General features: G+C 45.2%; 2 protein-coding genes across 9 annotated transcripts in view; one reads left to right on the forward strand and one right to left on the reverse strand.

Annotated features, from left to right (window-relative positions):
* Positions 1-3927, forward strand: part of SGSM3 (small G protein signaling modulator 3) — a 72617-nt gene extending 68690 nt beyond the window's left edge. For all 7 annotated transcript variants that reach the window (XM_068252034.1, XM_068252037.1, XM_068252038.1 and 4 more), the window contains 2 exons: positions 26-86; positions 2136-3927. In XM_068252034.1, the coding sequence (XP_068108135.1) occupies positions 26-86; positions 2136-2219 (145 nt within the window). In that variant the 3' untranslated portion in view covers positions 2220-3927. The remainder of the gene's footprint in view (positions 1-25; positions 87-2135) is intronic.
* A 7524-nt stretch (positions 3928-11451) lies between these two features.
* RANGAP1 (Ran GTPase activating protein 1) overlaps positions 11452-14986 on the reverse strand; it is a 79554-nt gene continuing 76019 nt past the window's right edge. For both annotated transcript variants that reach the window (XM_068252045.1, XM_068252044.1), the window contains exon 16: positions 11452-14807. In XM_068252045.1, the coding sequence (XP_068108146.1) occupies positions 14738-14807 (70 nt within the window). In that variant the 3' untranslated portion in view covers positions 11452-14737. The remainder of the gene's footprint in view (positions 14808-14986) is intronic.

Below are 14986 nucleotides of genomic sequence, written 5' to 3' on the forward strand. Positions count from 1 at the left end.
ATGATAGATTCTCATTTCTCTCCAGGGTTCTGTCAAAGTTTGCTTTCAGTTTGTCTCCCGACTGGGAACTGCCTGTGAAAAGAGAGGTGAGTCCACAGCAGTCCAATCATTAATATAGCGGCATTGCCCAGAGCCATCGAAAGGACACCTAAAGTGAAAGGTATGTGGTGGCTGCCATGTTTATTTCCTTATAAACAACACCAGTTGCCTGGCAGTAGTGCTGATCTCTTTGGCTGCAGTAGTGTCTGAATCACAGACCTGAAACAAGCGCGCAGCTAATACAGTCACACTTTAGTCAGAGCACCTGATCTGCATGCTTGTTCCGGGGCTGTGGCTAAAAGTATTAGAGGCAAAGGACCAGCAGGACAGCCAGGCAATCTGTATTGTATAAAATGAAATGCATATGGCAGCCTCCATCTCCCTTTCACTTCAGGTGTCATTTAAAGGCCCAGTTCACCCTCCCAGATTTGTCATTGTTAGGAGTAATGGCACAATCCCTTCACAATGTAACTGAGTGGGATCTTCCACCAGGCAACCTAGGCAGGTGCTTGGGGCGTAATGGGTGTCAAGGGGCCCAACTGCCACTTTCTCTGACCTCTCTTCACTTCAGCTTGCCAAAAGGACCATAAGCGGGCCCCAAATCTACTACCTTGTCTATGGCTCCATTGCATCTTAATCCATCTCTGCATTAGTTACACATTTTCTGATGTTCGGTGCAACTTTTACAGAGAAATTCCCTCTGTGCCAGATCTGAGTCATGTGACTGAGTCTTCCAAAGTATAGAGCTGTCAGCAGAGTGGGGCTTCCTTCCACTACACAGGGGCATCACCTGGCCCTCCCACACTCCTCCCTTAGGTGGGCGGGGTCAGCTCACAGGATAAGGTGGCCCCTCCCAGATTACATCCTGTGGGAGAGAGGGAGGAGTTTGGACAGAACACCGGCTGCTGTACAGTATAACCAAGTTGCCTCTGAAGTCACCCATGGGACTTTGCCTTCCGCTACCCCTGCAGAGATGAGGAATACATGGAAAATATACATTTCTGAACAGAGCCTAGTATAGATAACATAGAATTCATCAATATTTCCATTTACCTGTCTGCGTTCTGAGATCCAGTCCCTTTTTATGAGGGGTGTGAACCTAATCTTAGACCACTCTAGATGAAGATGACGAGAGGGTGAAAGACTGGGACATCAGCAGCCCAATCTATAGTGTGGGGTGGGGTGTCTAGCGAATGGATACTCACAAGTCAGGGTTGCATCCAGGCCACCACAGTTTGAGCATCTGGGAGGGTATCATCCCCACTCGGCCTTTGGAGGTCAGAAGGAGGCCGTTCTCAGAAAGGTGATGATTGATGTGCAAGTATGAACAAGAAAATCTAACAAAATCCCACCCACCACCACCCAAGGGGTATAAAACAACTATCAAAAAGTCTGAAAAAGGCAAGTGTTGGTCTTATCTTAAGGATACGCTCAAGTGAGATTCAAAAAGCTTAAGGTCAGACAACGCGTTTCCTGGTTGTACGAACTTTTCAAGTCAATATTGAGTGCCTCTTCCATGCAGTTACTCCCAGCTCAGCACATCCTCAGATAGGCAGTCAACAGGGATGAGCGAGAACGTGCTCGCGAAAAGCAAGAACTTCCTGTAGAGTGCGGGAGATGAGAGCAGGAAATGGGGGTTAAACATCCCCTCCGACCTGCATTCCGGTGCGCTCCATTTGCATACACTTCCGCACTTAGAGCCGGAAGGGTAAGGTGATGGAATACACCAGATTGCATGTGGTAGCCAGGGGAGTTAACCCCGCATTACCTGCTCTCGCCTCTCGCACTTTGCTGGAAGTTCTCGTTTTTTGCAAGTTCATTCTCACTCATCCCTAGCACTCAGTATTGACCTGAAGAAGTGGTCGTACGATCGTGAAACGTGTTGTGTAACCTTGTGCTTTTTTTTAATCCCACTTGAGTGTGTCCTTAAGGCAAGACCAACATTTGTCTTTTTGTTTATACATCTTGGGGGCCTCTATCTCCAGCAATGTTGGTCATCTTGGACAACAATTATCCTAGTTTGCCTTTGATGGAGAATTTTATGTATGTTATGATTGCAACTTGGATCTCCAATTCAAATTTAAATTATTTTTCAGGAAAAGGAGAAGAAACCACTGAAGGAAGGTGTTCAGGACATGTTGGTGAAGCACCACCTTTTCAGCTGGGACATTGATGGATGATGAGGGTTGTCCTCTTCTGCAGACCCTTTTCAGCTAGGACATTGATGGTTGATGAGGGTTGTCCTCTTCTGCAAACCCTACTCAGCTGGGACATTGATGGTTGATGATGAGGGTTGTCCTCTTCTGCAGACCCTATGGCGTCTGACAGAGCTTCACTCCTGCCGTGCACTATTCTGTTATTCTTCTACTGCCAAGAACTCTCTCTCTCTCGAGAAACTCTTGTGGATACTCCGATCTCCGGAGTTTCAATCCAGCTTGAATGTAGTTTGATGCAACGGGAGGAATCCGAGGTCACGAAACACTGGAGAATTATTTTGTTGCTTTTTATGGTTCAGCTGAACTAGTCTCATTCTGTCTCTTTAGTTGGCCAGACAGAGTTCGTTTGGCTCACAAGACTGGATGGTCCATCTCCGTATATATCCTATAGCTGTGTGTATATATATATGAATAATATATAATGTGTATATTTTGAGACCAGTACGTAAATGTCTGCTTTTTGTCTACACATTTCCTACCTCCTCACATTTGAGTCCACCACCGAATCACACCTTCCAGACTATCGATGTGTGATCTATGCAGGTGAATGTTAAGGCAAGCACTGTGACTGAGCTCCTTCAGGGATGATGTAGGTCATTCCTTCGCTTCAGTGTTCTCATTCCTTCGCTTCAGTGTTCTCATTCCTTCGCTTCAGTGTTCTCATTCCTTCGCTTCAGTGTTCCACCTCCACTTTTCTCCAATTAAGTGGTAAAGAAGTGGAACGTCAAGCAGGACGTTTGGCTAGTTTTTTTGAAGTCCTGTTCCAACCCAGAGCTGACCACTGAACCATGGGTGGTCATAGACAGAAAGTTTGACCAATTATCAGATGCTCGAACTTTTACAAGATGAATGTATAGATATACAGTATCATCTCGTCATAATAAACTCAGGCATAGTAAACATTCAGGGATAGTAAACTACCTCTCCAAGTCCAGACCAATCTCCATTATAAGTCTATGGGAGCAAAGCCCGGTATAAAAAAACCCAGATATAATAAAACTCTTGTTGTAGTAAACATTTTTTGGCTGGGTAGTGCATGGATTATATGTCAATGTGAAACCCATGGTCTGCTGCCACAGGATGGTATGCACTCCTGGGTATCTCTTCCCTTGTTAGCAATGATGCTCCTGATAGCATGTGGCGCGCAGTACAGGCTACTTTCACTTGCAGGATCAGAGTGGGTCGTCTCATTGCAAAACTAAGGAGAGTAGAGGAGAGTGCTAAGTCCCGCCCACAGAGGTATTGGAGCCACTCGCATTACAGATACAGATGATTGGCCCAAGTGTGAGCAGAAAGTCTTGGAGGACATGTGATGCAAGTCCCGCCTGCGGAGGTATCAGACCCACTCACAGGAAGCGAGCGATTGCTGTCTCCTTTTAGTGATGGCTGCGATTTTTATAGAGCCCTGGATACCGTACCGGCAGTTTGTCCAACCGGGCTATGCAGCCCTAAGGTACACTTAACCTTGTAGTCCACCAAATGTGCATATGCTTGTACTGTACCTCCAATGGGAGGAAAGAATTGCTCCTTTGAAGCAGAGAATGTACATGAAACATATGACTATGGTAGGGATTAGATTGTGAGCACCTCTGAGGACAGTTAGTGACAAGACAATATATACTCTGTACTGTGGAAGACGTCAGTGCTATATAAATAAATCTGATGGAAATTGCATGGTGTGTAGCAGGCATTAGGACACTAATGAAAAAAGGGTACCGTGATTACCATGTGTTTGGTGTGCCCTTGCAATTGGCAAATTGAGGCGATCCAAAAATGCAAAAGCAGTCAGTGGAAAAGGGCCCTAATGCTGGGAATTCATGGTTTGTTTTTTAGCCAGATAGATCATTTCTGACATGTACGATCTCTCATTTGATTGTTTTGTCTCTTAAAGGGGAACTTTGGCCTAAACAAACATACTTTCATCAAGTTACATTAGTTATGTTAATTAGAATAGATAGGTAATATAATCTTACCCATCCTGTTTTAAAAGAACAGGCGAATGTTTGTGATTCATGGGGGCTGCCATCTTTGTCATGGGGGCAGCCATCATTTTGGTTGAAAGGAGGTGATGGAGCAGGAGACACAGTTCCAACTGTCCTGTGTACTGATTACCCCTCCCAGCTGCACACGCTAGGCTTCAAATGTCAAATTCAAAATGTGAAAAAAAAAATTTGCACCAAAACAGCAGAAAGAGAACAACATCATAAATCCCATCATGCTTTGCACAGCATCAGGAGAAAAAAGCCTGGGCAGTTTTCTTCTGTGCAGCTAAAAATGAGGCTTGTATAAGGGAAACAAAGTTCTGATGCCTTGAAACTGTTAAAGAAACACCAAGCCTTTTCAGTGCTGCTGAGTCGATTTTTAGTCCGGAGGTTCACTTTAATTCCTGATTGAGGTGAATGGAAAAAGATAAGAGAATTGAGTGGAAAAAAAACGACCTGTGTATTCCCCGCATTAGGCTATTTTTCATACACCAATCGGTAACATGATTAAAGCCAATGGTGACTTCAATGACTTGTCACAGTGGCAGCTGTATAGGGTGGGGATACATTAGATGGTAAGAAAGTGGTCAGTTCTGGAAGATGATGGCTTGGAGGCAGGAAAGCATGGACCAGCTCATGGATCTGAATGACTTGGTTGAATTGTGACGGCCAGATGACAAGGTGAGAACATTTCCAAAACTGCATATTGGGAAGACTCCACAAAACCTGATATGTTGAAGGGAACCTGAAGTGAGAAGAATAAGGAGGCTGCCATCTTCACTCTCTAATAAACATTCTAGTTGCCTAACTTCTGTGCCTGTAATACTATAGGGTGTACCTGAGATTGGCCGGGTTGACTTTTATTTGCCAGGGACTTCATCCAGATTCCCCCCCCCCCAGTCTCAGATGTGCTGCTGTCAGCTGGGAGTGTAGTGTGCAGGTCATACAGACTTGTTACTGCGCATGCACAGAATGACGCTGACCACAGATGGTGGCCGGATGGTGTAATGGTTAAGGGCCTCTGACACAGGAAACCTGGGTTCAAATCTCTGCTCTGCCTGTTCAGTAAGCCAGCACCTATTCAGTAGGAGACCTTAGGCAAGTCTCCCTAACACTGCTACTGCCTATAGAGTGCATCCTTGTGGCTGCTGCTCTGGCGCTTTGAGTCCGCCAGGAGAAAAGCGTGATATAAATGTTATTTGTCTTGTCATGTGACTGGAGCAATGAATGCGACCTGAAGAACACAGAGAGCTTAAAGGGAAACTGAAGTGAGATAAACATGGAGGCTGCCATATTTATTTCCTTTTAACTTCTTGCCGACCGCTCCACGCCGTGATCGCAGCGACAGCCCCAGGACAGCTCCACGCTGATCGGCATCAGGAGCGGTGGGTGGAGATTAGCAAGGATCACGGGCGCATCCCCACTTTAGTTACGGAGCTCTGCTCTGTAAGCAGGCTACTAGCACGCAATCGCAGCTAGCATGCTGTAGAAGGAAAACCTTTCTTTATACAGCGCTGCTATCTAAGCTGTCTCCTTACAGCAGCACTGTAAGGGGACAGCTTAGTGACAAAGCTGTCCCCAAATGTGATCCCCTCTCCTAGGCAGATGCTTATGAGAGGTGATCAATGATTGGATCTCAGGGTGAGGGTGGGAAATAAAAGAAAAATAACAATGTAATGAAAAAGAAAATTAATAAAAAAAACCATCACACCAGCAATCAAATGCCACCAACAGAAAGCTCTGTAGGTGGTAAAGGAGGTAATATTAATTTGTGTGCGAGGTTATACGACCCTGCAGCGAGCTGTTAAACCTGCAGAGCACTGAATTGTGAGAGCCCATTTCCCCGCAGGCAAATCGCACGGGGAAACTCTGCCATGGGGTACAATAACGCCACTGGCCAAATTGCTTGCGCTGCATGGCACTCATCTACGTAGCAGCAGACCCGGAAGTGCCAGACGAGTGTGGCTCAAGTAAAAACAGTCCCTAAAAAAAAAAAAAAATCGCCTGGTCACTAGGGGGGTGTAAGCCTGTGGTCCTTAATTGGTTAAAGACTATGAAGGGCTGTAAGAATCCCCTGGTAAGCAAGTTAAACCACCCACTCACCAGCCCCCAGTCTCAGGTTTATTTAAAGTGGATCCGAGATGAACTTTTACTCATTGCATAAATTGTGTTCCTTTCATATACAGTAGTTGATAGGGCTTTTATCAAGCCAAATACTTTTGTTTGAATGCTCTAATTCCCTATAAACTGAAGAAGCCTCGCCCACAGCTTTTCAGAGAGCCTTGGCAGTATCAAGAGCTCATGGGAGCTCAGTCTGGGCAGGAGGAGGGGGAGGTATTACTAGCCAGAGATTTCAGAGGGAGGAGGGGGGATTAGGTTTTTTTCAGAGGCTGAGTACTGTCATTTTATCACAGGAAGAAATAATCTTATTCTATTAAAGCTGTTTGCAGCTAGATTTGCTGTGTAAACTATCTAAACTTTAGATAAGATGTATAGACAAGTTGCTTGTTATAGTTAGTTTTTCATCTCAGATCCGCTTTAAGTTACTGGCCCAGACCAAGTATGCAGATCAGATGCTGTGACTCTTAAAGAGACTCCGAGCACTTCTCACAGGCATGCCTTTAAGGCTCCGACCAGTACTGCAAAGTATACATACATTTCTGTAGCTTGTGCTCTCCTCTTTCATTTGATGCCTGAATCACCGGTCTACACCAAATAGTTTTTGTTTGATTTCAATTAAAAAATCCCAGCTGCCATCTTGGCTGTTATAATTTCCGGGTCACCCCTGTCTTCTCTGTTAGAGAAGTGCATCACTGAATGAAGCAGGAAGAGGAAGTGACACGCATGGCCATTGCAAGAGGCTTCTCCAGAGGGGTCATAGCACGACTTTGTTAGAAGTCGTCTGGCTTAAAGGCACGCCCATGAGAGGTGCTCGGAGTCCCTCTAAGCCTGGTACACACATCCTATTTTTATTGGCCAATGACTGCCCGATTTAACCACCTTCATGTAGTATGTATGAGGGCTTAGCTACACAATTTGAGCATAGTATTGAATATCTGTTGGTCCCCATACTACATGGAGGTGGTAAAATTGGTCATTGGCCAATCAAAATAAAGTGTGTGTACTAGGCTGGAGTCCACACAAGGAATGCTGGATAGGGAACAGTTAATGAGATGCAAATAATTCTGAGTTGGGCTCGGTTCACATTGGCATTTTATGCCAAGCAGATCCAGTCTTTGCTTCACTGGATCGATAGCTAGCTAGCTACCCATGTCCCCCAAGTGCCTCTGGTCCCCGCTGATCGCCGCCAATCACCTCCGGTATACATACCCTCCCCAAAGGGGGATCCCGCGATGGCACAGCCTCACAATCAGCACCTGACTTCATTAGGGGGAGGATCGGAACTGCACATGATGTCATGACGTCAAGTCTGATCGTCACCATAGCGATGAGTGAAGCTGCGGCTCTCGCGGACGGATGAGTGTTGCCGGCGGTGATCGGGGGGTCAGACCGGTACTGGGGGGCACAATTAGCTAGCCTAGTGCTTGCGAACATCAAAAACCACCTCTAATTAAAAAAATTTGCTCCTGCGGACGCAGCCGCCACATCTGCGTACCACCAGGGAGATTAAACCCCCCTCCCAGGTGACCAGGGTATTTTTTACAATCTAGTGCTCTGCAGCGTTAAAAGCTCGCGGCAGAGCCATATAACCTCGCACACAAATGAATCTTGCCCCCCTTTTGTTACCAACAACAGAGCTCTTTGTTGGTGGCATCTGATTCGGGTTGCAACTTTGTTTTTTTTAAATTAATTTATAACCTCTTTTAAAAAAATTAATGATTTTTTTTTAAAATTCCTTCCCTCCCACTGGAGAGCCAATCAGCGTGATCGTCATTCATAGGCATCAGCCTATGAGAGGTGACTGTAAGCCTCTGCTGGGAACAGCTCAGGGACAGAGGTGTCCCCCATACAGCGGCTGCTTTAGATCACAGCGCTGTACAAGCGTTAGAAACATTTTATTTATTATTTCTATCAGCCTGCGAGCCACTATCACAGGCTAGCAGGCTGATGTCAGAGCTTTGCTCCATCCTTCAACTTCCATGCACACCATCCCCTTCAAACCACTCCCCCAGGACTTGATGCCAGTTGGCGTTACGCGGTCCTGGGGGAGTGAACTTGCAGCCACCGATTGGCGTTAGGTGGTTAAAATGCCTGCCACATGTTTTACACGTCGCGGAAGCATACTTTAGCAGTACACTTCAATTTTTCATTTTTTTTTTCAAACTCGGCAGTTATGTGACCCAAATGAGAAAATAGTCATATCCATCCTAAGCGAGTCTCTGGGTTGCATCATAGTCTGACCTTTTTTTGTAAACTTTTTCATATTTTAATCAGATTAATTTATTCAACTCTAATGCAACCTATGGTTATACTGTATATGAATAACCCTATAACCAACCAGGAGGCTGCCATATTTATTCTTTTTAAGTAATAACAGTTACCTGGCTGGCCTGCTGATCCTCAGCCTTTTATACTGTTAGCCACAGACCCTGAACAAGCATGCAGAAGATCAGGTGTTTGGCATTATTGTCAAATCTGACAAGATAAAGCTGCATGCTTGTTTCTGGTGTGATTCAGACACTACTGCAGCCAAATAGACCAGCAGGGTGCCATCTGTAGTCAGGGGGATATGGAGGGTGACATTTTCTTTTAAAGAGGAGCTGTTAGGTATAAGGTCTCAGAGAAAATAAACACATATCAGTAGCTAAATATAGGCTGTACTTACATTACATATGCATTTCACTGTCCACGTTTGGATTTCACAGAATTTTTATATAGTATATGCAGAGAATGATGCTCCTGACAGCTCATGGCAGGTTCCATGTTTGTCTGTCTCCTATGAAGCCAAATGTGTCGTCATGTCCTCCCTGCTTCCTGATGACAGAAAAGCTTGTACTGAATAACACTAGTTTGCAGTGAATATTAATGAGCCATGTGGCTAGGAACAATAGCAGACTGCTGCAGTGTACTCTGCCAGGAGATTTATCAGTGCTGTGTGCTGGACTGAGTTACATGCTATTGTTACTTGACCCTGTAACTTCTCATTAGCAGCCGAGGGAAGGGCCCCAGAATGCTTTGCAGTATGGTTTGCGGCTTGCGTCCTCTTAAGAGCTTGGGTCTAACAGCTTTGCTGATAAGCACACATCAAATGAAAGAGTGATTTTTATCTTCACTATTGCCTTTTTGGCTTTCTTCTAAACTATTTAACACAGGAGAATAGAGGTTTAAATTAGCTTCTGCAGCCTGATAGTTACTCTTTAAGCAATACCAGTTCCCTGGCTGTCCTGCTGATCCTTTGCCTCTAATACATTTAGCCATAGACCCTGAACAAGCATTCAGCAGATCAGGTGCTTCTGACATTATCAGATCTGACAGGATTAGCTGCATGCTTGTTTCTGGTGCAATACAGACACTGCTGCAGCCAAATAGATCAGCAGGGCTGCCAGACAACTTGTATTGTTTAAAAGGAAATATGGCAGCCTCCATATTCTTCTCAGTTCAGTTGTCCTTTAAGCAATGCCACCTGTCCCTACCATATGGAATAGGCAATGCGCATTCCTATGCAATGTACACTGCAACAGCCTATAGGCACTGAAATAAAGTCAGAGGGGTGGAGAAACAGGAAATGAATAGTTAATACATCAATTACCACTTGGGCCCCCTATGGTCCCAGGTCCCATAGCACTTGCTATAACTATTGATACGCCCCTACCAAACAAAAACAAAAAATGATGAACACTTTTCTGGACGGGAGCACAAAAGCACCACTTGGCCGCGATAAAATGAGTCGCCCCGAGCCAGTAATCTGCAAACTTGGCTCTCCAGCTGTTAAAGTGGATCCGAGATAAACTTTTACTCCTTGCATAATTGTGTTCCTTACGTATAGTTTATAGGGAATTCCTCAAGCCAAATACTGTTGAAGCTGTTTTCAGCTAGATTGCTGTGCAAACCATCTAAACTTTAGATATACTGTAATATATAGACAAGTTACTTGTTATAGTTTTTCATCTCGGATCCGCCTTAAGGAACTACAAGTCCCACAATGCATTGCAGGAGTCTGACAGTCACAGTCATGATTGATAAAGGCAAATGCATTGTGGAACTTGTAGTTCCTTAAAGGGAAGGTTCAGGGAGGGGATTAAAAAAATAAATTTCCACTTACCTGGGGCTTCCTCCAGCCCGTGGCAGGCAGGAGGTGCCCTCGCCGCCGCCCCGCAGGCTCCCGGTGGTCTCCGGTGCCCGACCCGACCTGGCCGGCCTCTTCTGCGCTCCATTTCCTGGCACTTCTGCGTCCCACACCGGCGCGCTGACGTCCGCCGGGCTGTACTGCGCAGGCGCAGTAGTTCTGCGCATGCGCAGTACAGCACGGCGGCCGTCCGATGACATCAGCGCGCCGGCGTGGGACGCAGAAGTGCCAGGAAATGGAGCGCAGAAGAGCCCGACCTGGCAGCCGGCCTGGCCAGGTCGGGCACCGGAGACCACCGGGAGCCTGCGGAGCTGCGGCGAGGGCACCTCCTGCCTGCCACGGGCTGGAGGAAGCCCCAGGTAAGTGGAAATTTATTTTTATTTTTTTAATCCCCTCCCTGAACCTTCCCTTTAAAGGATACCCGAACTGACATGTGGCATGATGAGATAGACATGGGTAAGTACAGTGCCTAGCACACAAATAACTAGGCTGTGTTCCTTTTTTTCTTTCTCTGCCTGAAAGAGTTAAATATCAGGTATGTAAGTGGCTGACTCAGTCCTGACTCAGACAGGAAGTGACTACAGTGTGACCCTCACTGATAAGAAATTCCCCTTTTTATCCCTTTCTCGCTCTCAGAAGCCATTTTCTGCTAGGAAGGTGTTTTATAGTTGGAATTTCTTATCAGTGAGGGTCCCACTGTAGTCACTTCCTGTCCTGTCAGGACTGAGTCAGCCACTTACATACCTGATATTTAACTCTTTCAGGCAGAGAAAGAAGAAAAGGAACACAGCATAGTTATTAGTGTGCTAGGCACTGTACATACACGTCTATCTCATGTCACATGTCACATCGGGTATCCTTTAACAGCTGGAGAGCCAAGTTTGCAGATCACTGCCCTGAGCCATCCGTCTGAAGCGCTCCTGAACGAGAGAATGCCGATATAATGAAAACTGGACAAAGACACAAGTTAAACCGGGATGAATTTATTGAACCAGTAAATGATCTGAACAGAGCAGATTTGAGCTGTTTCTGCACACAGTGATCATTCTCAAATCATATGAACCTCCACACACTCCATCAGGATCTGGGGAATTCTGGTCACACCAGTTTGGTTCTTTGGACCGAATCCTCCACGTTTTACGTCCTTCTGAAGCCAAATTATAGAAACAACTAACTAGTCCAGATGGCGGAGAAGAAGCATTCAACGGTTCTAGAGCTGGTCAATCAGATGCTGAGGTTTCCAAACTGCATGCAAATATAATTCAAACAGTAAGAACCTGGCCAATGAAATGCCCTTACTGACGCTTTATATCACCCCCGACTCCAATCTGCATACAATTTGTATGCGAGCCAGAAATATCAGCATCTCAGCGACCATCTCTATTTCTATCCAACCTGAACAGAAAGCAAATAAGGCTACGACAGTCCGGCTGTCCACATTACGCAGCTCACGCCCTCGCCGGGCCCTGTTCACCGGATCGCACGGTGAGCCTGGTTATGACTTTAGTGTAATAATGTTATGGTTGCTATGGAAACAGATTTTACTTTCACCATCAAGAAAAGTGAAAATCTTACTTACAGAAACGTTTCCCTCCATTCCCTTTATACACATTCTCTGCATCAGTGTTAGACTTTGGCCTGTGACATCTACAGACCACCAGTGCTGATCAATGAGATGCAAATATTTCAGAGTTTATGCAAATTTATATGCAGCTTAAAAAATGGACCAATCAATTCAAATCTGGGTGGGACTTGATTGGTCCATTTTCAAGCTGCAAATATTTACATAAACTTGGAAAAATTTGCATATCATTGACGACCCCTACAGAGATCTAGTCACTATTAAAGTAAGCCTGTATGGATTAGGTCCCTCCCCCAGTACACAGCTGGTACCGTCAGTGCTTGGCACACCCCCCTGCAGGAATCTTGCACTCTGAGGCTACCTGTATTCATAAGGCTCCTCCCCCAGTGCACAGCTGGTACCGTCAGTGCTTGGTACAGCCTCCTGCAGGAATCCCGCACTCTCAGAGGCTACCTGTATTCATAAGGCTCCTCCCCCAGTACACAGCTGGTACCGTCAGTATTGGCACACCCTCCTGCAGGAATCCCGCACTCTCAGAGGCTACCTGTATTCATAAGGCTCCTCCCCCAGTACACAGCTGGTACCGTCAATATCTGTATAACCAATAGTCCCCCCCCCTTTTTTTTTTAAATGTAACTTTATAATATGATTTAAATAGAATAACTGACAAAACAAGCGTATATGGCCTAGGACTGACTCCTTATTAAACAGAGCCAAGTAACATGAATGCTGTAACTCTCTAGGGATTTAAACCTGTGGAATAAAAAAAAAAATAGATAAGCTATTTACAAATAACGTAACATTTGAGATTCCTCTAGTGTGAAGGCCACGTGCTTCAGAGATTATTATCCTAACCCTATTCTAATTCTCCCTACTCAACTATCGCAGGAAAGTAGTCTGTGTACCCCAAACTTTTCAACGATTAAAATGCTGCGTTACGAGGTTACTTCAAAACTTTTCATATGCGGATGCCTACTTATCAACCCTTCCAGAAATAACCCCCCAGTATGCATTGTATGGATAGCGGACTGCGTGTGGGACAGACTGAGATCTTACTGTTATTACTATACATACACAAACACCAGCAATGCATATCGTTAACCACCACATTTCACTGCACGCTACTGCAGATAGGACACACCATGTGATTTCATATTAGGCAGCATGCCACCTCGGTAAGGGTGAGAAAAAAAATGTCTGCAGCCAGAGGATACGCGGACAGATATCCTCACTTGGTCCGGCTGCAGGGGTGTTAGCCGTGATAAGGTGTCTTTGATTGAAGGGATTACATGCTAATGTTCTATTTCTATACAGCCTGGACTTGGCCAATCAAAAGCAACTGTATCTGACTGGCCCAATCCCAAGCGGCATACCGACTATATTCCTTATCTCTGTTGTAGTGTAGAAATAGAGAATGATGAAAGTACAGGAAAGTAAATATAGTGATAAAAACACACCCTTTTATAGGAAAGCACGAAAAATACCATGTATCAAATCAAAAACAAATATATATAAGCATATCCCATCAAAACACAACCAACACTTGATGGCACAGTGTGGAAGAGATTCTGAATACGCTGCTGAAATCACGTGGACAGTTCTGCCTACAGCGTGATGAGCATTTCGTGCACAGTATCCACTTCTTCAGGTGTGAACAGATGGCGTAAAACCACATGATCGAGTCAGTGCTTTATTGTAGGCAATGCTGAGCTTACCATTTCTTCACAAGCCAAATAATGGTAAATAGCATAACTTAGTTATGTAATTGTAATGATGAGCAGGCCGACCTAAGCAAATTGCCATGGAGCAGTCCTAACCAACCTGGTAATCCACTCATAGGCTGGTGTGCCGCTGCAGCTGCCCTCATTACAGGATCACCACCTGGGTTTGGAAACATGCCGTTTGATTTCTCTCTAAATCTATTTTGGCTTGTGGGGGTCGTAAGCTTCACATTACTTACAAAGTAAACACCGAATGGAACATTTGATTCACTTTACTGATCCGTCATCCTCTGAAGAAGTGGACACCGTTCACAAAACTTGTCAGGCTGTTGACAGAATTGTACACACTATTTTAACTGCTTATTCAGAAAATAGACTTTTCCAAGTTGTGCCATTGACTGATAATTTTCTTTTGATAGAATAGGTTATAAGTCTGATAAATGGCATATTCCGTGCATACCAGTAACACTTTTTGGGCATTTTTATCATTATTTTCCTCTGTTCACAGACCTCATTTAGAAGCTCTCAACCCCCACCAACACCCGGACCAGGCAGAGGCATGTATCCATGCGTTCTATAGCTGCAACCATTTAGTTTCGAGTTATTGCAGATCTAGACTTTTTCAGCCTTAAGACTTGTTGTTTGACCCGGGACTGAAGGCGATTCTCACGGGTGCTGAAGTGGCCCGGGGGGTTCCAGGCATCCCTTCAAATATTTGTCGATTTCCTGAGATCCCAATCCAGGGTTATCGGGGCTTTATAAGCATTGGAGAGGTGTTCCAAGTCTTCATTTATGTAAACAGAACACTGGAAAAGGGGCTTGTGTGTAAGCGCAAAAAGGAGCATAGTCCCAAATCTGTGGAATCTCCTTATAACGTTCAGTTAAATATCCCTCCCGCGTCGCTCGAAGCTTGGGGCGCCAGTTATCAGAGCCGCGCCGTGATTGGGGGGTTACAATTTATAGAGCGTTTGCAGCAGGGTGTGCCGAGCCAGTGCATGGGACTCCAGTGCCATGTTTGGCCTGCAGAGAGGGGAGAAAAACAAACATGAATGAGAAAACTCCTTTGAGGAATGCAGAGGAACATAGTTATCAAGCCAAATAGGATTTTTTTAAAATGTATACATAAACCCAGGGTTGTCAAACTCAAGTACAAAGTGGGTCGAACACTGTACACTGTGACTTAGTCACAGTCCAACCTC

The sequence above is a fragment of the Hyperolius riggenbachi genome, chromosome 9, assembly GCF_040937935.1.
Source record: "Hyperolius riggenbachi isolate aHypRig1 chromosome 9, aHypRig1.pri, whole genome shotgun sequence".
Taxonomy (NCBI): Eukaryota; Metazoa; Chordata; class Amphibia; order Anura; family Hyperoliidae; genus Hyperolius; species Hyperolius riggenbachi.